The 26,774-nt window shown below is 39.1% G+C and overlaps 1 protein-coding gene across 9 annotated transcripts in view; it reads left to right on the top strand.

The window, feature by feature from the left end:
- EYA1 (EYA transcriptional coactivator and phosphatase 1) overlaps positions 1-26,774 on the top strand; it is a 162,725-nt gene that overhangs the window by 82,704 nt on the left and 53,247 nt on the right. For 2 of the 9 annotated variants that reach the window (XM_082297857.1, XM_082297861.1), the window contains 6 exons: positions 5,684-5,764; positions 7,640-7,709; positions 8,084-8,229; positions 12,283-12,420; positions 18,955-19,037; positions 19,419-19,605. In XM_082297857.1, coding sequence (XP_082153983.1) covers positions 5,684-5,764; positions 7,640-7,709; positions 8,084-8,229; positions 12,283-12,420; positions 18,955-19,037; positions 19,419-19,605 — 705 coding nt within the window. Of the gene's footprint in view, positions 1-5,683; positions 5,765-7,639; positions 7,710-8,083; positions 8,230-12,282; positions 12,421-18,954; positions 19,038-19,418; positions 19,606-26,774 lie in introns of those variants that run through there. The other 7 variants (XM_082297860.1, XM_082297858.1, XM_082297859.1 and 4 more) reach the window with 7 other exon arrangements.

The following is a 26,774-nucleotide window of genomic DNA, read 5'->3' as shown; positions in this document are numbered from 1 at the left end:
GAGGAGGGGAAAGCAGGGAACAGTCTGGGCTTGAACTAGAATGTGCTGCTTTGAGCAGGGACTTTCTTTGAAAACCATACAAAAATTTAGGCTGGAAATTACCTTCTGGTAGTTTCCAGACAATGAGATTCAGGAAGAGTTCTCTGCTTTGAGAAGCAGTAGCAAATAAGTTTATCAGGCTTCATGGTCAGAAGCTGATGATTTGATAATCTGTGATAGGAAGAGACAATAATATCCTGGATAGGAATTAGTACAACCGAGTAACCTGTAACCTTTTTATAATTGCAAGGTTCTTCACTACAGTTTGAATAAAATAATGGAAAATCATCAGCTTAGAGGTTCAAGATAGAATTTTCATCTTGTTGTTAGTGACAACTATCTTTAAGCTTCCAGGTGAACTCTGAGCTTCTAGTGAGTACAGAAAGAGGATGGTGTCAAGCAAAACAGTATGTGAAGAGCAACTGATACATAAAATACTTAATCAAGATTTAAATGGTGTTTAGCTACTACTATTATTTGAAGATCAGACAAGCCAAAATAGGGCAAGAGATTGTGTTTTTATGTATGTCTGTAAACAAACTAACCACTACACTTTGTTGAGTCTCTTTGTAGCCCATGAATACTGAGAGCTGTCAGCCAGGAATAATTTCATTTTGCCCACTCATTCATTTTACCCACTTATTTGTATAATACAAAGAGCATAATATTATAGTGTTAATTCAATCTTAAAACTGCACAATTAAAACCAATTCAATTAGTCAGGCATGTTTGCAATATTTCTATTCTGATTTAGTGTATATGGCATAGCTGTTAACAAAGATGAGTTCAGTAGAGCAAGCCTTATATGTATTTAATGTAATAAAAGCAATTTTTAAAAGATATTTTAAAACCTTATTTTTTCATGCTTGAAGGTGCAATCTTTATGAGGTATTTCTACAATTTCTGTGTAAGGAGTAGCCAAATATTAGATCTTTAAATCCATATTTAAAATAGCCAGCATCTCATTCCTCGTAACACTCTTTACTGATATATATACCAGGAACTGCATGACAAGCTGTGAACTCAGAAAGTTGTTACTTGGCCAATGAACCACATGAACTTGTGGGTTCTGGTCTGAAGTTCTCAGTGGAGTTCAGAAACTGCCATGTAAGTAATTTTTTAACCACGTTTTGCTATACAGCTGACAAAACAGGGCACATTGCACTTGCAATTTCTAAGTTCCTTTAGAAGAAAAATCTTGACAATCAATATAACATTAGCTCAGCAATTGTGATATCTCTGAATTTTTGTGCTTTTTTCTCCAAGCTAGCATTTGTGCTATTATCTGCTACTCCTATTTTTTTCTATTGTTCTGTATGTTGTTTTCTTATGCAGTTTCTTTTTAAATCTTTTTAGATTCTCACAAATGACTAGAAACAAAAAATAAGGAGGAAAAATATCTCTTTGTTAGATTTAGTTTCTTAAGCTCCTTGGTATATAAATCAAATCTAAATCACTGGTTCTAAATAAACACTGAATTTTTGCAGCAGATAAGGCAGTCTTCTTATTGAACTTCTTATTGATAATCTGTTTTATTACATGAGTGGTTTGGGTGGCCCTAAAGCTTGGTAGTACATTGCTAAATCAGAGTCTGTCTCTGGACTTCAAGTCTGATGATTATGCACCTCTGTAAAGGTCAGTTTTGATAAAGGAGCAGCAGAAATGGGAACTTTCCTGTGTTGCTTTCCATGGTCTCTGCCACAACTGAGCATGGTGTTGTTGGCTGTTACTGGCAAGGTTGCAATGTGTGCTGTCTAGATGTGGCAATATTCCCACTCCTTTCCCAGTGTCATCTTGTGAAAGCTTAGGACATATTGCAGAAATGTTAATTGTCATGGAAAATGTGAAGAGCTGGAATCCAGAGCACCCGTAGGCAGCATGTGGCAGGGTGAGATCTGTGCCCGACCAAAGCCTGGCTTCCTTGGACAGCTCCATATGTCTCTCATCATAGACATGGATGACTCATGTGCTGCTGGGACAGACTGTGAGACTTGTATCCTTAGGCACTCCCTTTGCAGTTCTCTTTCCCCATGATCCTGGGATGAAATATGCTCCCTTGCAGGTCAGTTTTTGCCTCGGACAAACAAGAGACCTTCCTTTAAAGTAAGAATACATGTAAATGTTTCCAGCAGCTAAACCCATGGCTATTCTCAGTTTATTTCTTTGTATAGCGAGATTTCATCCTCTTAAATGTGCTTAGGCTGATAGAAGGAAATACACAGATAGAAGGAAATTTTCAGGCATTTTGATTAAAGTGCTTGGGGAATGGAGAGTTTTTCAGGACCTCTTCGCCTTTATTAAATTCCCAACTGTCTGTGACACAAAGGTTCATTAAGGTTATGGTTGTTTCTAAAGGCAGCATGATAAAGCACGTTTATTATCACCCAAGTCATGGGTATCCAGATTAGGAATAATGGGAACATCCTTTCTTATATCCTGTTTTTCTTGTATTCAGGAGATAAAACAGCTGAGAGAGAAGACAAATTTTTTATGAAAAATTGTTGAGCACCTCAATCATCAACTGGAATTCATTCCCATCAAAAAGGCACTGCATTGTATTTCATGTTTTCCTGATCTTCAAAAGTAGTATGTCTAGTAAACAGCATTCAGTTTTAAACTAAGTTGCACAGAAATATTGCTCATTAGCTACAGAGACAGAAATTCCATTTTGATGATGTTTTTTCTGAAAATGGTATCTTGAACAAGGATGCGGATAGGTGCTCAGAGGCCCATTCAACCGTGGAACATTTCCACTGATGGGGCAGCCACAGCTCCTCTGGGCAACTTGTTCCTGTGCCTTACTGCCCTCAGAGTAAAGAATTTCTTCCTGATATCTAATCTAAACCTACTCTCTTTCCCTTTGGATCCATTGTCCCTTTTCCTGTCACTACATGTTCTTGTAAAAGGTCCTTCTCCATCTTTCTTATGGGCTCCCTTCAGGTACTGGAAGGCCACAACTAGGTCACCCCAAAACCTTTTCTATCAATCCGAAATCCCTTAGCCTTTCCTTGCAGGGGAGGTGCTCCACTCCTCTAATCATCTTGGTGTCCCTCTCTGGACTTGTTCCAACAGGTTGATGTCCTTCCTGTGCTGGATGCAGTACTCCCAGTTGTGTCTCAAAGAGCAGAGCAGGGGGCAGAATCCCCTCCCTTGCCCTGCTGGCCATGCTGCTTTTGATGCAGCCCAGGATGCAGCTGGACTTTCTGGGCTGCAAATGGACATTGCCAGCTCTCATGTAACCTCTCATCCACCAGAAATCCCAAGTCCTTTTCAAAAGGGCTGCTTTTTATCTAGAACAAATGATGCTGTGCTTTTCTATATTGTGTGAACCCTAGCACAGTCTTCAGACTGCTAATTTGCAGTGATCCAAAAATGAGGAATAAGGCATATTGTTTCTCCAATAGAGAAAAGGAAGAGTTTGGAGAAAGCACATACTGAAAGCTTCCACCCTTTACTCCAAGTTAGGTTGATCTGTCTTATCTTCCTCTCTTTTCCCCCACCACAGATACCAGCTATAGAGGAAAGCATCTTTCATTGTTATTCCCAAAAGTATAATTGCATTATGGAAATTAAATTCAGAAGACTTGCAAATTCTGGGGGAACTCAGAGTAGTCTATAAGAGAAGAATGAGTCTGACTGTAAAATGTAGCTGAGTTAACCTTCTAAGAAAAAGCAGAAGATAATGTAGATGCTATAATTTTTCGTATCTAGACTGACAAACTGTAGAACATGCTGTGAAAGTCTGGTAGTTTCTGAAAAAATACTTGTGATAGACACTTTGCAATAAATATTTCGTTGTATCTTTGTGTTAGACTTCCAGTATTTAGTCATTAAATGGATGGTGAATAACTTACATGCCATGGTTTTAATACCTTTGTATTAGAGTTATGGTTCAGATCATGAGTGCACTTTTGAAGTGAACCTCGTGGCCACCTTTCTTTTCTTACCACATTGATTCCCCTTAGGGAGTCTCTTGGACTTCACTTGTTTCAAAAAAGCTTTGCAGAAGTACAGCTAATGTTCTCAAGCTGAATAACCCCTCTCAAAAATACCTAACCTCTGGACACTGGACCCTCTGCACCAACCATTTCACTTCATGAAACTTTCCTAAATGGACTGCACTGCTTGTAAAAGATGATACAGCAGTTTTGTGTGCAGCTAAGCATTGACCTCCCAAGTTATCAGACAAAAATCCTGCATGAGAGTCAAAAGAAAATAATGGACGATTAGTAAAATCTTGGGAGATTTCTTACAAATCCCATGGAGGAGGCGTGTTGAAGGCAATAGACATGCAGAAATAAGAATTTGGATTGGCAATGAAAGGAAAGGTCTTCAGTGAAAAGAGGGAAGTCTCTCTGCCTCACCCTTTCCAAAGTTGGTACCAAAAGGTTCCTGCTAATGATGGTTGTAATTCCTGAATAGACACGTATAGACAAGCATACATGCACTCACGTATGCATGTGTGGTGACACTGAGGCTTTACATGTCAAATGTGGTGCAGTTTACCTTGGCTTGCTCAGTTTGGCTCCCAGCAGTGTTAGAGAACTGCCTCACTAAAAGGTCAGGTATGCACCAGCGCTCGTGCGTGGGCAGCGGCGTCTCTGTGTGTGTCAACCAGGGCAAAAGGGGGGATGTTGGTAGTAAGACCAGCTCCGTTGTTTTCTGAAACATCATCCTCAGTTGCTTTTGGCATGCTGTAACCCCAAAAGCCAGGTGTGTAAAAATGGATTTTAGGGATTGCCATGATGTTCTGCTAACTCTCTGGGAGTAGCTATTGGTGCCTGTTTTACATCCATGCCAGGTCAGCCCCATCCTTGCTCTTTGGATCAGGATATTCTCCTGATCCAAACATTACAGAGTTTGCACTGGACTGACAGAAAGGAAAATTGTTTATTTACTTGAGGATTTATTAAAAGGCATTAATTGATTATTAATTATGAATCAGCATGAGCCAGGAGATAATCTCTTGGTGTCTTTCTTTTCTACTCTCAGATAGCCGTGTTATGTTGTGGGTGCAAGGGGTATAAAATGTTTTAAAGCATTCTTTGAAGTATATGGTGAGACTGTGTTCCCCTTTTTTTATTCAGGGTTGTTGTGTATAAAGTTGGTTTTCATTTTGAGAGAAGAAATCCACCTTGAGGAAAGTGTTTTACTTCATCACAAATCCTTAATTTTCCTCTGAAAATTTATTTAATTGAAAACAAAATTTGAACAGCCCTCAGAAAAACCATTTAAAAATTATTTCCGCTTTTGTCTTATTCAGTTTGCTGTCTTTCAGGCCTGTAAATGCTGTGTGACCTGATCTAAATGTGGATCCTTATTGTTGGGTCTGCAGGATTAAGAGGAATCAGGACAGGTGCAGAGAGTTGCATGGGGACTTCTGGTTCGTTACAGTGGCTCTTATTCCTTGGGGACAGGAATAACCCTCTTGATCATCTTATATTGATGTGTAAATCATAGCTGCCAGTATTTTGCATTGTTTGTATACACAAATACATAACATGCAAAATATCCATAGCCATGATTTAGAACATTTTTGGCAGATTTTTGTTTTATTGAGTTTGTATCTGTTAGTGAGTGTGTGTGCATGCACATGCAAGAATATTAGGAGCATATAGAATATCTCCTGTTTATATTTCTATAGTTAAAACAGAACCAATGAACAGCAGTGAGATCGCTACTACTACTACCACAGACGGGTCTTTAGACAATTTCTCAGGATCAGGTAAGGAATAAACAAAAGTTTTAACCTCAGAATTTTTTCATTTATTATTTTCTTATCCTGCACGGTCTAAACCTGTGCACATCTCTAAAAAAGCCTTTTGCACTTTCCAGCTTATACTTAATTCTGTTCATTTTAGTCTAAGTCAACAGGAGTTTTCCCCAAGTAAGGAGCATTACATTATCAGGCTTATTAATGTCCATTGGTGTCTTCGGTGGGAGTCTCACTAGGGAGCATTCTGGCCCAGGGTAATTACTTTGTGTTTTCTGTGAGTAAACCTCTGTGATTATTATTCTAATTGAGGGGTAGGTCTTCATCACTTACTGTAATTTATTATTACCAAGACATTCATTCTTTTGTCAGGCTTCTTTACTTCATGGAAACCAAATGCATCTTAGGTTCTGACAGCTTACAAGCACTGTGAGAACAACCTAAGGTGTTTGCTCAGTTTTGCACACCTGAGGACTAGCTGTGGTACTTCTAGCACATCATTTTTATGGTGCAAATCAAATCAAAAGAATGATCTAATAATATATTGTGGGATTACGTTTCCATAGTAGCAAAATTTGACATCTTGAAACCAGTCTGACTGCTCAGTAGCCAGCCCTTTCCTGGTCTTGTCACAGCCTCTGTTTTCTGCACAGGCTGTTGAGTATGAAAGCATCAAGCCTGAAAGTCCAAAGTAAGGTTTCTAAGGTATTTTAACTTTCTGAAAGAAGAAAATACAATGTGTAGCTAATGGTAGCTACATATATCTGTGGTGATCTGACTAAAGGTGGGACTGCAACATTTGGCAGTTTTGCAGCCTCATAGGCCACAGAAAAGAAAAATTACTGGGTGGAGAAGGCACAGAAAGAGGCTCCCTGCTTCCCTCCCAGAGTGTAAAGATGATGGATTTTCCCTGTAGCTGGCCAGGAAAGGGGTAGCTGGCGAGGGGTAATTATGAGTGCCTTGTTTATTTCCAAGTACTTAGCAATAAGGCCTGTTGTTTCTCGGGCTGTCTGATTTTACAGTAGTCTCATAACCTGCCGCTGACCCTTTCCTGGCAAAGGCTTCCAAGCCCACCTTGGGACCTTGAGGAGAAGTGACACCCAGACAGTAACCAGAGAGGGAAGGGCTCCCAAGAATATCGCCCTGAGCAGAGTAGGCCAGCACAGCCGCCACGCTCCGAGGAGCACCCAGAGATGCTGACAGCAATGGGCTGGGCTGGTGAGAGGCTCCGTGTCAGAGGCGCGGGGCTGCTCAGGGAGCAGCTCTCGGTGTAGCCTCCTCTGCCTGCGTGTTTCACTAACAGCATCTGCGCCTCGGACATCTTTATGCAACACTGATTTGAAGGTCTGAAAGCATTTTAGACAGCAGATGAGGTGGAAGAAAATAGAAGTGTAATAAGGTAATACATAGTCCATTAGGAATTTTTTTTTTTTTTAAAAAGAGGCGCGTGCTCTGAAGAGGGCCATATGTTTTCAATCAGGGCATGCATAAAGCTCCTTCATAAAATGTAGGTCTTAAAAATCCTAAAAGTTAATAAAATGTTGCACTTGAGATATCAACAATCCTTTGAAAATACGAAGGGAAATGTTTCCATTAGGAAATAGGTTGTTTGCATTGAAAATGTTGCCTGTGTGCAACCAAAGAATAAACTATGGCTCAGGAGGTGTACAAAGGGGCAATTTAGTATTTGAGATTTGCAATCAAGATTTTAATGTTAAGCATTCTTGTATAGTTCCTCATAAAATATTATTTTCTATCTAAGGTATCAATGATATTTGAATTTAATTAAAATCTTGTTAATACTCTGAAATTCTATTAGGAAAAATAATATTTATCTTTGGTGTGTGTATTTACACTTCTGTATGCTTTCTTTTCTCCTTGGTGCAGCAATTGGAAGCAGTGGTTTCAGCCCAAGACAAACACACCAGTTCTCCCCACCACAGATTTACCCTTCCAAGTATGATATCTTTTTAAAATAATAATAGTAGTAGTAATAATAATAACTGGAATAGGCAGATTTTAACCTCATTTAAAATAATAATTGAGTCCATCTGTTAAGCCATAATTTAAACCGCAGCACCTTCTAGGGGAAAAAAAATATTTTTTTTTTAAATGCTAAGAATGTATTTGAAAAATATTTGTAAAGTTCTTATTTCATTTATTCTTTTATTATTGATTCTTACTGTTTTGTCTCTTAAAGTTTCTGTTGTCTAGCACAGCCTATGATTATGTGTTAATGAAGCAGCAGGATTATAATAAGGCTAAAAATAAGTACACACATGTCTGTCTAATGCAGTGTCTGTCCTATTTTCTGTCATTTGTAATCAATAGCAGACCCTACCCACATATTCTTCCTACCCCATCTTCACAAACTATGGCTGCTTATGGGCAGACACAGTTTACAACGGGAATGCAACAAGCTACAGCCTATGCCACTTACCCCCAGCCCGGCCAACCCTATGGAATCCCTTCATATGGTAAGAAATCACCTCCATGTTATTTTATTCCTGAGGTAAATGTTTTTTAGATCAAGATTATGTGACCCTCAGGTTAGTACTTAATGGGACAGCTGTGCTCTAGAGCATTTCTTGTGGAACACTGTAAATTTTCCCCCCTTGGAATGAGTGGTGTTTAATTTATGTATTAACAAGCTACAAAGGTTCTCAAGAAGATGAACCCATTTTGGGATCGGGGGGAGAGGTTCATTAGCTTTTTGTTGGTGACATCAAAAATACAGCACTGAAGTGGGAAGAGGGATCTCTGTGCTTCCATTACACAGGCCCAGCCCCTGGCTACTTGCTCAGGGCTCTGCTCCCCAGCGGTGCCGGAGGTTACGTGGGGACGTAAAGGTCTGAATTTCAGCTGATACAGATTACTGGAACACAGATGAATCTGTGAGGCTGTGCTGATTTTCAGCAGGCAAAAAAACTGATTCAAAAATGCCTCCATCAAAAAAATCTCACTTTCCAATGTTTTAAAACTCCCTGGAGGTGAAAATTGAGGTAAATTGCCACTGAAGGTCTGTCTGCTCGATGAAGGAGATAGTACTAAATAGCAAATATTTCCAAAAAAATTTAATTTAAAAACAAGCTGCCGTGGGTGAGACCATTTTCCTGCCAGACTGTCTGCTGGCAGACCACATAGCAGTGCAGCAGCGAGGATGCATTATTAGAAAATAGGTCTTATATTCCTCTGGGGGAATGTATTAAAATTATACAATCCACATGCTTTGAGCAGTATATTCTGTAAAAATACATTCAAATAATGTAAGTTTTATACAAAAAGGACAGAACTCACCATACAAACTGTTCACTTTAAAATTGTTAAAAGTTTTAAGTGAAAAACTGGTGAATCTTCCATCTTGAAGTCTGCAAGTTGAAAATCCACTGGCTCGCAAGTATATCCTAGGGCAGATTATGGTGAACAGTAGGTTCACCATACATTCTTATTTCCCCATGCTTTAAAATAGGGTTCTAAGTATAAATTGGATGTTTCAGTTCCAGTTAGAATCCACATATTTTAAGCTTACTTCGTGAGCTGGGGAATCTTAGACACACGCACGCACATATACACACCCAAGAGCTCCTGCTGATGAGAGCTTGTCTTCTAATTCCATCTGGATCAGGTGGGGTGATAACAGACAACCCTTTTCCCCACCCTGCTTTTCTTGACCTGTTTCTCCTGTGGACACCTCATGTTCATACTTGGCTGACTGCAAGGCTTGGGCAGCCCAAACAGTGACTTTTTTGTTTTTTGCTTGCTTCCTCTGGATGAAATCCTGACCTCACTGAAGTCAACTCTAAAATTCCCACTGACTTCAGCCAGGCCTTGATTTCCCTACTTGAGTTTAGCTGTCTCACTGTCGTCGGAGCTGTAATTGAGAGTTGCTTTACTTGGCAACTGCTTGTGGGGGTTAACATGCTTGCCTGCTCTTTTGTTTTGGTTTAGTTTTTTGCCTAGTCCATCCCCCATGCCTAGGACTTCAGATAAATTTACAATGTTTTACATTGCAGAGCTGCTTTTGACCACTGAAATCCTCAGCTCCTGAGCCAAGAGGGTTTTTATGCGTTTTGTTCTTTTCAGAAAATGCCTTGTGGCTAGTGCTAAGGTGTTCCTTGCTGATGTACTTTATAGGAGTAATATTTAAAAGCAAATAACTGTTTAAAAGTTTTGGGACCTAACATACTTTTTTTCATATTTAAGGCATGGCATATAATCTGTTCTCCCAAATGAAATTATGTGGGGAGCATTAGGACACTCATTTGCAACAGGCAAGAACTGAAGCCTTGCTTAAAGTCAAAACTCTACTCTTTGATCTGCAGTTTAGACCCCATGTACCCTCTGTCTTTCCTTTCTTTTGCCCAGGCAGAAATCTTACAGCAGTATAAAGGGAGAATACTTATGCCTATGTGAAAGGAAAAACTGAGTTGAGGCCTCTTTCTTTTTGTTTCTTTACTCTGGTTCTACTAGAAGAAAGAGTATTCATGAGTTCCTGTATCAGCCTGCCTCAAGTTTTCTCTCTAGAGTGGAGTTTGGGAAGGTCCTGTCTCAACTGCACCTCTAGCCTGTTCATTTTTCCAGTTCCCCACCTCCACAGTCATGCAGCCATGCAGGCAGGAAGGGGGGTGGAGGGGAATGCCATTGACAGCTGCTGCCCTGGGGCTCCTGGCTCTGCTTCATCTGCAAAGCCCCTGAGGAGGCTGGAGAATTTCCTGAAGCTCTTTCCTCCTGCCTGCTCCAGCACCAGCATCTAGCAAAGGCTTTGCTTACCAACTTCTTTACTTTCCAGATCCTGGCAGTCCCCTTGTGTCACTGTCCCTTCCCACTTCCTTGAGTACATTAGACTTGGGAGCATCGAGGTTTGATGAGTGAAGGCTTTCTGGATGAGAGCAAGTGTGAGAGCAAGTCCCAGGAGATGAAAGGCTCTTCATAGCATGGAGGTTTGCAAAAGGGCATGTCAGTGCCAAGTTGTCTTCACTCAAGTGTCATCCTCCTACTGCTGCTTTTGATCATCTCCTCCTGCTTGGACTGAGATAGAGAGTTGGATCAGGCTGTTAAAGGAAATTTAGGCTAGAAATTTAATACTTGATTTAGTTAAACTTTCTCTAAGCCATATTTAATCAGCATTTCAGAAGTCCTTAAACAGACAACAAATAGGGATTGTTGATACCAAATCATCCATAGCAGGAGTTTCCCCTTGAAAATGAGGTGTCAAGATTCGTCATTTGAACTACTTAATTGTAACATGAAACAGAAGAAGCAAGTAAGCATTGGGGAAAAACAAGCAAACAGGGTTAGTCTGGCAGTTGGAGGCCTGGCAGAAGGAATTAAGGGTAATCAATGACAGCAGTTGAAAAGTAATTATTTAGATGGCAGAGAATATGCTGCCATTTGTATACAGGGAGGTATTGAAGTTTTGCCAACACAGTAGCTTCTGAGCCCTCTCCTACCTTGAAACACTGTTGAATATTGTCTAAAGAAAAATCCAACCAGGAAATGGACCTTAGATTAACAGTAATTTTCAAAGGAATGTTACTAATTCACACTTAGTTAATTCAGTTCAAATATTTTTGGTTTCTGAACAATGAGGTATCACTGAATGCCACAACGAAACCTAAGAATATTGTATCACTTTTCCATTACTTTGGCTATAATTATTTTTAAATGGTAGTTCATGTTGGGACAACTTTATAATTAAAACTAAGAGACAGAGGCTGAATTGTGTGCATTTCCTCAGTATTTTGCTTCCTGATATTTGCTGCTCATTGCCTTACAAATTGAGGGAAGAATCACTGAAACTGGGTAGCAAGTCATTCATTGATCAGACTTTGCATTCTTTTATAACTAAATTTAGAAATGAGAGAGTAATGTGGTGTGTAATGGATTTCCCCATCAGTGCAGATTAATGACTCTCTGCTATGTTTTTCCCAGTTCAGGAGATTGCTTCAGGAATAGTCCCTGTCTGTTAGGTGCTTTTTTGTTAAAAACTGAATTGGTGTTTAATTACCTTTGTAAAATCATCATTGTACTTAATACTGCTAGTTCTCTTTATCCACTTCTCATTCCTTAGAAAACCATTCTTGGACCTGTGTAATTTTCATGTAGGAGTATTATACAATGCAAATCTCAGTTATGTCATTAATGGGTAGATGGCAGGAGAGCTTGGCTATGCTATGCTTCATTAAATTCATATAAAGTTGCTAATCTACCTCTGTGTAATGTCATGAATATATGGAAAAGTTTGCCTCTGGCAGGAAAGGAAAAAGGAATAATGCAACTTCCTGTTCATGTATAAATTTCTTTTGCAGTTATTGGAAACACAGTTTTGGATTTAACCTCTCCCTGGTGAACTTCAGTTTTCCACATGCTTTTAGACTGCCCTTACCCTATTCATTTGTGCATGCTCTCAATATTTGCTCTGTCAGGCAAGAAGAGTAGGTATATGTTAAAATTGCTGTTAATTAAGTGATTTTGTTTTCCAACCCTCTTTGAATATGAACAAATAGATTTGCTGTCACTAACTGATTTAGGTGCATTGTGGGCAGGCATCAAGACAGAAGGTGGATTGGCACAGTCACAGTCACCTGGACAGACAGGATTTCTAAGCTACGGTGCCAGCTTTAGCACACCTCAACCTGGACAGGCTCCCTATAGCTACCAGATGCAAGGTCTGTATAAACAGATATTACCATTAATTGGATATAGCTAATGCTATGGTGGGTTTTTTTCCCTCCTTATTTTGTTTTATTCCTAGAATAAAAATGAATGTTTGCTTGGGCACTTAACTCTGATTTTATTGCAGTTGGAGATGAAATGATGATTGCCTTTGCTGAGAGAGCAACAGGCCAGCTCTCAGCAGTCTGGAAGATCCCTTGCTTCATTAAATGTTAAATAGTGAAGTGTTCTAGTGTTATTATAGTAAAAATGTATCTCTGAATAGCAATAGTTTAGCAAATAGTGAATGAGACAAAGCTAGTTCTGGAAAACGTGTCAGGATTATGAATTTAGGAAGTGCCAAATATAATTTGACACCTGAGCATGTTTGAGGAGGGAGAAGAAGATAAAAATACTTACTGCAGCTGTGGAGGTAGCTAAGTAATGATTGAAGTCTGTTTCTTTGAAGTCTATTTAAAAGTCGTAAGTCTTTGTATGTGCAGGCTATTATTATCAATTACATTTTGTAGCCTTACTTGCCTGTTCAGTTTACTTAATGTCTTTCCACCTTGTTCTCCCAATTCCTTTTCCCTCTTCCATATTGAGAATTCACTGGTTGTGCCTGGTTCTGGATTGCTCACCGCTTAACGGATATTTTGAAAAATCTTTGTTTACCAGAAATAGCTAATTTGGGATGTCTGCTGCAGGCCTTTTCAGCCTGAATTTGGCAGTAGATATCAGGTGTGTTGCAGATTTTGGAATTGTTGAAATAAGTGATCAATCACAGAAACGGACCACATATTTTTATAAGTTTAGCACCTTTATATATTATCAAGCTCAGTTTAAACTGTATGCCATCAGGTAAACACTCCATGAAATGTCTTGAAGCAGAAGTGCTTTCAGAGACTAAGTGAATGAGATTTTGCTTTTGTTCCACAGTTTTAAGGGTATATTGATCCAGTCCTTTGCTCAGACATGAGAGATGTGTTTTTGTTGCATTTTTTTTTCAAATCCCCTTTTGAGCTGTCTGTTGAGTAGCTCCATAGGGCAGAAGTGACCATCTGACATCTGAAATATTGCTGACTTGTAGTGTGGTCTGACAAGTAAGAGGGACAGGACCAGAGTAGCATATGGATTTTCATCTACATGCTGAATAGTGATAGTCTTCTCCTCATCAGAGTAAATATAACCAAATCAAGTTACTGGTTTAGCTTTCTGCAGACAGCTACACAAAAACCTCAGAAAACAAACACACCTCCACGCCCACCTCCACACCCACCCCCCCCCCCCCAAAAAAAAAAAATCCTGCCTCTCTGTAGGAGAGAGCTCAAAATATTTGCCAGCAGGAGCTACAATGATCTTCTGAATCAACATTTCAGCTTTTAAGGAACTGATAATTCACGGTAGCTAGGAAATAATGTTATTGAAAAATCATGTCTGTGCTGCCTATAATTTCTATTGCAGTAGTACCTTCATGCCATAGTCATATACTGGGATCCTGTTGTGCTAACTTCTACAGGGAAATAAAAATATAGTCCCCATAGAAGTTGGAGGCTAAAATAAAACACACAGGCTAGGAGGGCTTAGTGTAACAATAAAGCTGACACTGGTTATGTATAAGAAACAGTTGGCACCCCATACTGGTTATCTAACAGTTCTAAAGATGTTTTTTTAAGATACCGAGGAGAGGGATGTCAATATAAAGGGATTTTAGGCAGGACAGGGAAATAGTTTTGCAGATGTCTATGGGAAGCTCATTCTATAGACAGAGGGAAGAAGGAGCAGCATAGGATAACACAGAGAGTGCTTAGAAAATTTTAAATGAATGCTGTAAGTAATGTGAATGCTGGCATTAGTAGTGCAAAGCTAGGACTCCATCAATAGTGTGCATAGAGTCTGCCATAAAAGGTATTGCTTTGTTTTTTTGCTTTATGCAAAATGTTTGTAAGATCAGAATTGTCAAGCACAGCAAAGGGTGACAGGTGTCAAGAGACGGAACAGTAAGATCTTGGAAAGCATTTCAGCTGTATACATTGAGAGGCAAGGATCTAAAAATATTCTGCAAAAAGAAATATGTTAGAGATGACCCAGTTGTGAAGGCTCTAATAAGAAAAGGATCAGAAGAATTGTTTTAATGATGGAGTTGTCTGCAGAGCTGAGGGAGGAAGGGGTCTGACCCTGGGTTCTGCTCTGGCTGTGCTGTGCTTGGGCTGAGAGCTGCCCACCTGTGGAAGTCAGTGGATCATTGTCAGTCTGGTTCGGGCAGAAGAGCCACAGGTCAGAGTTGGAGGGTCCCTGTGGTGTGTACGTCCTTTCTGTTGTGCTCATGAACAGCACAATGTCTGGGTGAGGGAAGGACTGGTCTTCTACAGAAACCTTAGACACCATAAGAATAGAAATAAGGAGAATATTTCAAATGAAAGAATTGGTGGAGTATTTAGTTGCTAAGTAGAAAAGAATCACATTGCTGAACAGGTCTTTCTTGCAGTTAAATGTTTGACAATATATGTCATGCTATACATGATAATATATGTCTTTGTAATATTTTCATTAAGTTAACTTTTGTATTTGAAACAACCCTAAATTGACTTAATTCTTCCTTTTGGTTGAACAGCTGTTAAAAGTAAACAGGAACATTTGTTCCCTTTCCTGATTTAATTTTGGAAGGAGAACCTATTCATAATTTCAACTATTATTTAAGGACAAAATTGATTCTCATGACAGAAGACAGCGTTAGAGCTGCTGCTGTTCAGTTGTTTGTGCAGAAACCTCCAGAGAGGAAAATGAGTTTATTCTCCCTTTCCCCTCTAGCAGTATATGGGCAGGCTGCAGCCTCAGCCTTGTCATAGCCTGCAATAGCTGCTGTTCATCTCCTGCGTGCAGCTGCTGAGCTGCTAAATGGAGATGATGGATCCCACAACCTCCTTCACAACCAAGCGTTACATGACAGCGCGCTCGGGGCCCTGCTGGCATTCTTGCCTGCGGTAAAGGGGATTTCCTAGCGGCCTTGCAGTTGTCCTGCTCGTGTTCCCTGACTGGGGTTACCTCGTGCTCGAAAACCTTGGAGTTAATTCTGGTTCCTCTCCCTGGGATGAATGTCTCCCTGCAATGTAGGGACGCTGTCTCGCGGTGCGTGTGCAGCCAATTAAACGCAGTGCTTTTCCTGACCCTGCTAAAATTACAGCATCATTAGTCACTGAACAATAGTGGAGGGAGAGGCTGCCAATTTATGAAAATTATAAGGAGAATTTCTGCCTGTGACTCCTAGCTAAATTTATTCTGGTAATTGGATTTTTGTTTGTTACAAATTTATAATCTCTATAAGGGAGGGTGCATAGGGGGAGAGGGTGAGAAGAGGACTCAGGAGGTTCTGCCACCCATCTCCCCACTCCCCTCCCCACCTTACTTTATTTAACGAGTATGTTCCTTAAGCTGTTTTTCATATAAGCTGCTTCATAGATGTTGAAAGACCACTTACATGACTAATGGCTGTGGGAATGGGCTGTTGTTCCTATATTGGCAGAGTTATAAGGATTGCTCAGTAAGGGTAAATGGAGTGGAGAAGGGCTGGGGGCAACAGCAAGGAAAGAACTCCATTTGCAACTGTCTTATTTGAGTCTCCTTTGACTGTGATAAAAGCATGACTTTTACCCTCCACCAGAGTACCTTACCGCTGGAAGGGTGCTAGATCTGTGATGAGCACCAGCATTGTTTTAGTTACCAAGACTGTGATGACTGAGAATAACGATCCAATTGGTTTGGGAATTCAACTGTAAAAAAGTAAACGTTAAGGTATTTGGTATTATTATACAGTATAAAAATATTGTGCTGGATGGCTAAGCAGTTACTAGGACAACAAGGGGGAGTTTGCCAAGGATTTTTAAACACTGTAGGCAAACGGAAGAAACCTTGAGTTCAAATAGCCCATCTGGCTGTCTACGGCTTTCCCAAGAGAGCTGCACTAAACTTCTGCCACATACATTGTGCCCTGATGATAGACATAGCCCATGGCAAGGACACTGAGCTAGGAAAGCAAATGGGCTTCTGTGGCCAATACACGGGGGAGGACCTTATCCCATGCCTGCGGCGGCGCAGGGCGAGCCCCACGCCTGGAGCGCGCCCTAGTCCCAGCAGGGTCCGGCCGCCTTCCGATGCTGACTGGGATTCCCAGCTTTAATGTGGGTCAGAGCTCTTTGCAAAATAGACCTTTGACCTGCAATTTACAGCTTTTATCACATTTTAAAGCTATGTAGCCAGCCAGCTTAGGGCAGTAAATCTTGTGTGTTTTGTAGTGATTCTTATTTTTGTGTTTGTTCAGCTAAGGCAGGATAGCGGCTCTATGCTATGTTACGGCTGAATATTTAAAAAGCAATTTGCAAAATCATGAGTATTTTAAAAACAACCTCAGGCCTGTAGTTCTGGGTGGCCCACAGAGCTGTTTCTGAGAAACCTGCTTCATGTTTGTTACGGTCTAAGAGACCCCTACCCCTCCTCCATAGGAGCCAGCGCTGACCATGAGATGAAAGAGGGAGATCTGTGTGTTAGTGTGTGTGTGTCTTTGTCTGAGAGGGAGAGATGCTGGCTGGCATATAATTACTTTTCTCATTTGCTCTTGCAAATTATTTTCCAAACTTTCTGAGGAAAGATGATGTATTCCTCAAAAAAAGTCTATTTTTTTTCTAATTATAACTATGAGAGGCCTTTTATATCCTTTTAGAGTGGCTTAAACTGTGCACCTTAAAACCTGAGTTTGAATGTATTACTGCATCACTCAAAAAACCCTACAGAAATAAGAAGAGACACAGTGACTTATAATCTTCCAGACAGAGCACTATTAGAAATAAAATATCATTTCAAAGTTTTGCAATTTAAAATATTTTTCAGCTGTATTTTGGCTTTCGTGTTGGTTACAATAAAAAAAAAATAACATCTGTTTTCCAATTTTAAATTAAATTTAAAACAACATGTTTTTCTCATTAGTACTGTTTATCTGTACTATCTGCTAAACTTGGATGTCAACTCTTCTGCTGAAGTAATCTGATTTTAGTTCACAGGATTGGTAGCATCTATCAACAATCAGAGATTTTGCACTAGTAGAAGACACAAGAGAAATGTTTACAGTAATTTCATACATTAAATTTAAGCTTCATCCTTTACTCCCTCTGCTGTTGGTCTTCACATCTCCTTCTTTGAGGCTTAACTTGTATGTGCTTTTAGTAACTTTTGCAGTCAAAGCATTTAAATATTTTTCCTTCTGACTTCTCATAGCTATAATACCTATTGGTTTGGTGGTTTTTTTTGTTTAAGGAAAATAAATAGCTCACAAATGTCTTGCAGGGGTTGTAGTATGAACCCCTGCCCGCATTCTGTCCTCCTTGGAGTTGCAAAAATGTTGATTTTCCCAACGAGCAACCTCTTTTTGGATTTGGTTGTTAATTGCTTTCTGTAGGATACATCAGAGGATTGATGCATCTGTGTGCCTGGCTCCCTGTTGATTTGATTTTCATCCCTCCTAGTCTCCTTTGCTCACCTGCAAGTTTTGCTCCCAAGGTCTCTGTATGTCTTTGCACTGAGGCAGATTTTGGTGGCGAGGGAGGCTGTAAACAACCTGCACACTTCAATAACCTGCTCTGACTGGTGCTCTCCTGCTGGATGAGTTCAATAGGTTGCCTCATTACAGACTTTGTGGTGGCTTATGTAGCTTCACCCTGTGCATCCATATGTCTCAGCTGGTGGCTGTGTCACTCCTGGGTTATAACCAGCAAGGGCAAGACTACTGAAAGGGGGTTGCTGCCCTTTTAGTGGAACAGCTTCTCAGGTTGGGTATTAAACAAGAGCCCCATCTGTTTATTTCTGGTGGCTCATGAAAGCTGGAGGAGGGAGATGGAGGCAGTAATTCAGTCTCTGGGCTAAATTCAGTCTTGGGTCTCCCTTCTCAGAGAGGTACTTTTTTCTTCCTGTGTCATGCCTGGTACACTCTCTCAAAAGAGAAAAAGTTTGCAGCCCAAGGCTGTCTGTGATCACTTAGTGAGTCGTAATGGCTTTGCAGTCAGACCAGGCTGTTTGGAGCAGGGAATTATGGCTTTTGCTGCTCCTGTGAGGGCCTGAGGCTCAGGGAGAGGAGAGGACACCATTCTCAAAGGTGGGAGGAGAAACAGAGCCACCAGGCTTTCATGAGGGGAGATGGTGTCTCTCGGGACAAGGCTTGCGCTTGTTGTTCAATGGAAAAAAAAAAGTAAAGAAGCCCTCATTACTTCCACAGTGCTGGATATTATTCAGAGGGGTGCAATAGCCTAATTTTCAATCAGAGATGAGGTGGGTCCAAAATTCCTGTCTAAATTTCAGGGGTTTTTTTATTGCAATAATGAAACACGGAGTATAAGAACTATGAATTATCACTTTTGTATATTAACATGTTATAGAGCTGAATTGGTCAACATATGGGAAATATTACAAATATGCCATAATGTTATGATATAATCATGTGATTGAAGTTATTTTCCAATGCTTTGTTTTAGTAATTCACATAATTTTTCATTTCATTTCAGGCAGCAGTTTTACAACATCATCAGGAATATATGCAGGAAATAATTCACTTACAAATTCTACTGGATTTAATAGTTCACAGCAGGTAAATTCTCATCCACTGAAAAAATGAAGCCCTTAAATAGCTTATTGAAAGAAATTATCATCCTTTCTAGTTAAACTAAAGTTTATAAATCTTTTTTTTCAATCTGTCATCTTCCAGTACTAGACCTAATTGTCTGAGGTTGATGTTCTTATTCACACATCTTCAGCAGTGTGTCTAATAAACTACTTGTATGAGAAGACATACTAAATTATGTGTAATTTAGATTTCATTTTACCGCCTCACAGTTTTAGGTTCTACAGCATCCAGTCCAGGAAGCATACGTGCTCAAAGTCTGACATGTGTTTGTAGTTATATTTTGGAATTTATACTAAAAAGTAGCAAAACTCTGATGGACTATTCAGTTGCTTTTTTGTCTTGCAGGAATATCCCTCTTATCCCAGTTTTGGCCAGGGCCAATATGCGCAGTATTATAATAGCTCACCATATCCTTCACATTACATGACAAACAGCAACACCAGCCCTACAACACCCTCCACAAATGCAACATACCAGCTTCAAGAACCACCATCTGGCATCACCAGTCAAGCAGTTACAGATCCTGCAGCAGGTAATTACATGGATTTTATGGTCCCTATGAGGCACATTTTTGTAAGTTGAAAGAGGATTGAATTGGATTTTTTTTGTGTAGTTGTTGATTTTTCTTTTTATTATTTCTTAATCCTGAGCCTGTGGCGTATCTTGGACAGATTTTAACAGAAAATAGACTAAAGAAAAAAAAAGGATCATTTAAAGTTTTAAAGCTTATCTGGAATACAAATTGTTTGTATTTATTTGTAGAGTGTTTGTGTTAAAAATTGCAGGCTATGGATAAGTCTTTACAGTAAAAAAGAACCTGGTGCTTTTTAAGCTCTGTCTTCATTAAGAAAAACCCCTTTGATTTTTCTTAAATAAGACTGAAATCAAGAGGCCTTCAAACCATAACCCAACTGCCCACTTGAAAGACAGCTTTTGTTTCTTACTTTCAGAGGACATAATAATGCATGCAATGGGGAGTTGAAATTGCACAAGTGTTTCCATTTTAAGAAAAGATTTTCAGTGGCTTATTCTTTTTCCCAGTCATTTTACCTTTCTTGTTGGAATTTGGCAGTCCTTTACTAGTTGAGAAATTTTTTTAACATTTATGCCAAACTGCTCCAGCTGTTTTTGGAAATGAGGGGTGAAAAATACTTTTCTCATTATTAAAAAAAGTAAAAATCCATTTTTTTAACAGTTCAAGCGTGTCAGTCATTAGTCAATGGCAGAAGTTTGAAGTCTGTCAGAGAGAAAGTCCAAGGTAGCATATGTGTTTCTCAGTAATGCAGGAAGAAGCAGTTATGATTTGGCAGTGGTATCAGGTGGTTTTGTTTTGGACTTCTTTGGGATGAGTTTGGGTTTAGTTCTCTTGAAGCACTTGATGGAACTGATCTTCCATCTTCTAAATTTTCATATGATTTGCTAGGCCTCTGTTTCTTTTCTGCATGAGTGTGCACCTGAAGAAAATGTTGTGCAGTGTTGTCTCTTTTGAGACATTTGCTGCAAGTAAGTAGGGAAGAAAATATAGCTGGTGTGTGCATTTATGTACACGAAGTCATGGGTGTGCACTGTATTTGAGAAAGGAATCTTTCTAAATTGTGAGTGTCTTTCTAATGAGTGCTTATTGGGGTCTGTTGCATTTAGATGTGGATTCATATTGATGTCTGCATAATTATCCTGCTTTTCACTTTTAAAAAATTTTTTGCTTTTGTTTTCTTGTGATTTTGTTTGCTTTTTTTTTATGTTGGAAGTAGTTAATTTCCTCTTAGCCCAAAATGCTAATGTGATCAAGTTTTAGCTGTTATCAAGATACTAAAGTTGAATCATTGTATTATCTGGGTCTTGATCCTTTGCAAAATCTTGGCATGTATTTTTCTAAAGTCATTGATCTTTACTGTAGCATTTACTTCCTAAAAGCTTTAGTAAATGTGCATATAAAGAGAGTGGGTACATTTTTTTCCAAGGTCAAACTTAGTGGCTTAAAGGCTGTCCTCCTATTTAAATAGTTTTCTGTGCACTATAAGCCTGAACAGAGCTTTTCAGTTCCTTTTTAAGAACTCTTTCTTTTCTCCCTCACATCTTCCATACTCTTGTTACAATATTTTTGTCTAAAAATTTGAAAGAATTTGGTGGGCTTTCTCTTGGATGAGTTCTGCACCTAATCCTTCTTCTAATTTGTTTTTCATGTATTTAAAGCTGTACATCCATGGATGCCCTACCACTGCTTGCTTAGCCCTTGCTTGCACATGTGCACACCTCCTCTGGCATTCCTGGGACTGCCATTTCTTTTCCCAAAGCATTAATGTTACTGATTTAACAGTTCTGAAAATGTTCCTTCTAAAAGTTTGCAAATAACAACTCTTAATGTAGCTATGGGGTTATCATGGGGCTGGCTGCCTCTACCAGAGGCAGGGGCACATTTAGGAAGGTATCTGCTGTGGGCCCCTCTCTTAGAAGGAGCCGATGAAAGCCATCTCCTTCAGTGTGGTTGCAGTCAGCAGAAGGTATAGGGCTAGACCCAGATTTCTCCATTTTTCTTCATGCAGTTGTTGTCTTTATGCAGCTAAGTTAGGATCAAGCCCATTTAGGCTCTTTCTGTGTTGAGTGGAGAGAGATGAACACTTCTAATTAGAGTTCAGTTTAACGACAGTCTTAATCCTGAGATGCCAAAGCCTCTCCAGTGCTGTGAGAGCAGTTTAAAGTGCCTGACATACCAGTGCTGGCTAAGAGAAATTAGGTGAGAATCTTTTGCTGCCTCATAAAGCAACACTGGTAGAAGGGAAGCAAGGACCCGTCAGTGAATCCAGTGCTGTGCTTGCCATTTCTCCTTAGACAGTGTAAATGATTTTACTTTTTTCTTGCTGAGCTTTATTGCAAACCCTCTGTTGAGCTCATACACAGTCTACTTGGAAGACAAAGCAAGTCTGGAGTCAAAGAAAAGAGGGATCAGCATGTAGGAAGGGAATGCTGGTGGAGTGGGTACAAGTGAAAGGTGTATTCAATAGATGGAAATTCATGGTTGGCTCAAAAACACAGAACAAAAGAGAAAATTAAACAAATTTTTATTGCAATTAGTAAAATTTCTGTAGGCTGCTTTGCCACATCTGCTCAAGTTAGGCTGCTGATTCTTTACCGCAACTGGAATGTTTGATATGAGGGATGGTGGGGAGCAGTGCAGAGCCATCACATTTAGTAGGATGGGCTCCAGCTGCTGAATTGCAGCTGTCTATCCTTAGACATCTTCTGTATTTAAAAAAAACATGCAATCTGTGTGGTTATGAACTATGCCAGGACAAGCACAGAGCAGCTTTCAGACTTTACAGAGGCACCAGAATAATTTGACAGACATAGGTGGTTTCTATGAATTTGGGCCAATAAGTGAAACAGAAGAGTCTGGTAAGAAAAATGTGAAAGGGAGAAAGTAATTATGTGCTCTTGTGACGTTTTTAGTAGAGTTTTGCAGACTCAGAAATCTCAAATAATTTCACTTGAAATATATTTAATTCCTTGTCTAAATATAAAATAATCCTTTTGTGGTTTCCTTCAGTTACTAGTTAAATTTGAAAGTTTCTTGCCATGCAATCCAGAACATGTGGGGATTCTTGCAGAAGAACCTGAGATTTTCCATGTGCAGTGTTTCTTCTTTCTCTTTGCTTACAGGATTTGAAACTTTCTTGTACCACAGTCAGGACGAAACTATTCTTTGCACAGAGGTTTATAGACTTTGTATCCATAAATCAGATATACAAATTAATGTTATTTTCTTGTGAACAAAAGCCTGTATTTTTATTAGTGACATAATCAGAAAGTTGCTGATTTTTTGTCTAAGCTGTAGTATCAAGAGAAGTAATAGTAAATAAATTATAAAAGAGAATAGAACTAGATAAATAATTAAATATTTGTTCTCCCTTCCAATATTCAAATTCATTGAAATAGGTTCAGAGTGAACAAAAGCAGTATTTCTTTGTGTTTCACACAGGATGTTGTGGATGTAAAAAGTTTATGCCAGTTCAAGCATAACTTTGACAAGCTCAAATACTAGATTTACACAGACAACAAGAAATTCTTGATGCACAGGATCACTGGAGACAGTGGATGAATTAGTGCTATGTGTATGTCTGTCCTTTTTATGCTTTCTTACTTAGTTTCCAGCTGTTTGCCAATGTTGAAACTTACCCTAGACAAATGAAGTTACGCCCCCATCCTATGCCTACCCTGATGCTCAAAAATACTTAGAGTAACATTCATAACATGTATTTCTAGGAGCTAATATAAAAAAAGACTACCTTTTCTAAAGCTGTAATAATTTCTCTTGCAATATTTCGACTCCATCATCACAGCTGGTAATAAAAAATTCTTGATTTGTGCAATTTTTTTTTTAATTCGGTCAGGAATGATGAATTTATCCTTCTATTTCATATGATGATGTATTTATAATTTATTAAACAGTGTTTCTGACAAGAGAGACTTGCATTGTTCTTGAGATTCAATCTCCTTCATTTTCCTTGGTTTCTGTAATAAGTATGTTTAATATATTACTGGAAGGTTTGGGGTTTTTTCATATTACTCACATACTTCACAATGCAGATTAAAAACCTCACAAGGGCTGTGCAAGCCAACAAAATTTGGTCTCAGACATGGGTCACTATTTTGCTCTTAAAGACTAAACTTCTTTTTCCTTGAGTACTATATCACATTTAGTATTGCAAAAGGGAAATCAACTTTTGGTTTCTTCTTATCGTGTTTCATAACAATAAATTAGAGACAGAAAAGTGAAACAGAGCAAATCGTTTATATAGGCAACTTTTCACTAATACCTGAATGGAAAGAAATGCAGCTATATTCACAGTACATTTCTGGGACTCTAATGTTTGTTCTTTTTCGTAAATATAAATGAAGAGCAAACCTAGAGGATATATTTATATAAGGAAGGAAAGTCACGGAAAATTCTGTAAAAACAGAAATTAAATTGGATACAATAATGAATGGCAAGGGACAGTACTGATTATGCTTTTCTGATGATGGTTGTTCTCCTGGGATGTTGATCTTTGATTTTGGTGGGATTAAAAGTAACAATGACTTCAAATTGTTTGAAAATGGAATTAATGAATAAGGGAGAAATGACTACAACAGATACAGATACTACTGGCCCATTACTTCACTTTTTTTCTTCTACAAAGAAAGCTGGAGAAAAAAAATCTGGACCACTTTAGGTTGTGGCCATATATAGTTTATAAATACTGTTATACATGATATTTTGTCATTTTTTTAAATACGCAATCCTAAATCAAAACTTCAGCCAAGCTTTGAAATAAATAGTCATTTTTGCCACTATTTTTAACAGACTGTTGAGAGGTTCTGTCAAGTTTATAATAGCATGCTCTTAATTCTCAATATACAAACATTAAATTTGTTTTTCAAGTGAGGATTTTGACATTTTGTCAAAACAGCACTAGAGATGTACTTCTGTGTTCCTGCCAGCAGGCATTATTGTATTTCTTGCAATACTTGGTGCTTTTTCTTATTACTAATACAATACTATCTTTTTTTATAGGCAAGTAAGAAAAGAAAATCCACAAATACATGTGATTTTACTGCATTGTTTAATCCTGTTCCAGTTGTATGCAAGTAGAAGTTTGTATAAGTGCTCATGGAATTTGTGTTTAGTTTTATTTATGCAAAAGGAAACTTTAATTATGCAAAAGTAAGAAAATCATAGCGTGAGACTGACATATTCAAATTACTTGAATCTTATATTTTTATTTGGATGCACAGGAGTTGAAATAACACTGGCAAAATTAAGTATAAGATTTAAGGGGAAGCCATTAATCTGGTCACAATCTAAATGGAAAATTTTTGTACATACCTACTTGCAGAGACATTTGACTGTACTCATTACCCTAGACCCACCTCATCCATGTAATTTACATTGTGACATGAGATATGATTACTTTGATAATGTATGTTTACTCTTTTTTTTGCATAACCTTTCAGTGTAGTGGGGAAAAAGTCTGACAAAATTTGCAATGCCTTTGTCAACAGCAAAAGCTCTACCCACACACTCACCAGCTGGATTTACTTAGAGACAGACTTGATTTTGGGCTTTGTGGCATAGCCAGTTTTCCTCAGATTTGTCACTGGGCACTATTGCTGTACATCAAAATCAACAGTAAGAAAATGCAGCAATTACTTAGGGGGGATTTCCACAACAATCAGAAATGAATTACAGAATATGGGTGTTGTAAATGCTATCTCTGCAGCTGTATTATCTGTTCATAAGTAATCAAAGTATTTTTATTTTTGAGATGATGGGAAATTGTCCTGTGTGACAAAACCATCAACACTGCCCCGAGTGATGTATAAAGGGAAGTATAAGCTTATGAACTCTTATGTCAAGTTGCAGTTATACAGTGCCTTGAAGCATAGAGGAAGGTCTGATACAGTATGGTTCATTTATTTTAGTTAAGCCAGGATGTCAACATATTTCATTCCTCACAGTTATTTTTTCTGTCATGCTTGATGCCACCATATACTACAGGGGTTGCTACCAGGTCAGAGGGAGGGGAGTACTGGTCACACCTGGAAAATAAGACATTTATAGAATCTGGGTTGAAAATGGTTTTTTCTGACTGACTGTAAAAGTCAAGAGTGGGTCTTTTACATTTATCCAAGGTTTGGAAGAGGGAACTCTTGAGTGTGTGAAGAAGAAATAAGCTATGGTGTTTAGTGTCTGTCTGGGGCAAAGTACAGAGAGCTGCTGTAGCAGGGAGGTCTAAAATGATGTGTATGTCCATGGATGCAGAAGAATAACTGTTGCTACATTATTCATACAATTTTGTGAAGGCATGTGCAACACAGAGAGATGGCTGTAGTGGTCCAGACCGATGGATCCACCGGGCCATGCCCTGCCTGCCCCAGGGGCCATCAGCAGGCACCTTGGGAGCAGCGAGCACAGGCTAGGCTTGTGTAAGACTTGCCCTAAGCACTTCTCCAGATTCCAGATATTTTTGTCTCAGGGGATTTCCAGACCTGCTATTGTTTGTGTGTTTAGGGTGTGCCTACATTAGCATTTTAATTTTGAGTAGGGTCTGTTTTGATGTGAAGCTTTGGCTCAGCAGAGCAGTCCTAGGGCACCCAAATGGGGTCCTTCCAGTCAAAGCTAACCTGAAAGGTATTCTCCAGGACAGTTCCTAATTCCTCCAGCCCCTACTGAGGATGCCCAGGAGACTAGATCAGGATGCACTTGCACTGAAATAACCTCTCAGAAACAGATATCAGAGCCTGATATAGTTGCCACCCCTTGCCTGGTCCCACAGATCTGACTTTGCTAATGTGGTGCACCTGTAGCATCCCTGAATGCTTCACTTCCAGGGTCCTCTCGAGCCCTTGTAATATTTTGGGAGTCTGGCATGGGGTTGTTTTGGCAAAATGTGCCACAAAGCTCATAGCTTTTATCTGAACTGCTTGTATTTAACCAGGCTGCTGCCAGCTCCCTTTGGTGATCTTGCTTTAGTGTTGGACAGGCAATGGATCTGATCCTCATCCCCTTCTCTGCTCATGATTATGTGGAGGGCAGGGTTTTCTCCTGCATTTGTGTTTATGATGCTCAAGAACAGGATAAAATTGAACTCAATGCTTTAGAAACATCATCATTTCACTTGGCTAATACTAAAGTATGGCTGGTACAATGAAGTCAGCTGAAGT

The sequence above is a fragment of the Coloeus monedula genome, assembly GCF_965178545.1.
Source record: "Coloeus monedula genome assembly, chromosome: 1".
Lineage (NCBI taxonomy): Eukaryota > Metazoa > Chordata > Aves > Passeriformes > Corvidae > Coloeus > Coloeus monedula.
The sequence above is the reverse complement of the archived record's forward strand: the minus strand, read 5'-3'. Positions and strand labels throughout refer to the sequence as shown.